The sequence below is a fragment of the Geospiza fortis genome, unplaced genomic scaffold (genome assembly GCF_000277835.1).
Source record: "Geospiza fortis unplaced genomic scaffold, GeoFor_1.0 scaffold408, whole genome shotgun sequence".
Taxonomy (NCBI): Eukaryota; Metazoa; Chordata; class Aves; order Passeriformes; family Thraupidae; genus Geospiza; species Geospiza fortis.
The window spans coordinates 5479934-5480800 of NW_005054330.1; the positions used below are offsets into that span (position 1 = coordinate 5479934).

An 867-nucleotide genomic window follows, 5' to 3' on the forward strand; every position below is an offset into this window, starting at 1 on the left:
CAGAGCCGCCCCAAAAGCTGCGCTTTCAAAGCCTCCCATCTGACCAGCGGCTTTTCCAGGCGCCCTTGTTGCCCTGCAGTTAGTTTCTAGACGCTTTCCAAGCTGCTTAAACACATCTATGAATGCCGCATTATATATATATTTTAATGTATTTTTTCCTATTATATATATTTTTAATGTATTTTTCCTATTATATGTAATTTCCCCAATGTACATATATATTTTCCCATTATATACATTTTCCCGTTTCATATTAATTTTTCCCATTCTTTTTATATCTGTATTTTTCCCATTCCCTTTTTATATACATGTATATAAATAAATGCACGGGTTTGGGGGTTTTTTTTCCCCATTCATTAAGCACTAAACTGAGCCCATTTTCCCAGCCCAGATTCGCTGCCCTCCCTCACTCCAGGCTGGGCAAAGAGAGGATAATGGGCAGTTCATTCCCCTAAGGTTGGATTTAAATCCCACCCGCCCTTGGGGTCCCCGTTTGGGAGCCAGCAGAGCGTTTCGGAGGGGGCAGCGCGGGGCTGGTTGGGGGCGCAGCGGGATTTCGGGAGACCAAATCCATCCATTTTCCCTCCTCCCCACAGATTACCAAGGTGACTACTACGGGCCGGGAGGCAACTATGACTTTTTCCCCCACGGGCCGCCCTCCCAAGCCCAGTCCCCGGCCGACTCCAGCTACCTTCAGAACTCAGGACCCGGCTCCACACCCCTGGGACCCTTGGAGCCCCCCCTAAGCGGACACCACTCCTCAGAAAACCAAAGGTACACGGATATGATCTCGCCCCCCGACACCCCCAGCCCCGAGCCGGGCATGACGGGCTCGCTGCACCCCATTCCGGGCGAGGTCTTCAGCGG

At 50.7% G+C, this 867-nt stretch overlaps 1 protein-coding gene across 1 annotated transcript in view; it reads left to right on the plus strand.

The window, feature by feature from the left end:
* The window catches only part of LHX5 (LIM homeobox 5), a 6803-nt gene that overhangs the window by 5178 nt on the left and 758 nt on the right, over positions 1-867 (plus strand). Inside the window, exon 3 of the mRNA XM_031057475.1 lies at positions 368-863. Within this exon, the coding sequence (XP_030913335.1) occupies positions 368-863 (496 nt within the window). The remainder of the gene's footprint in view (positions 1-367; positions 864-867) is intronic.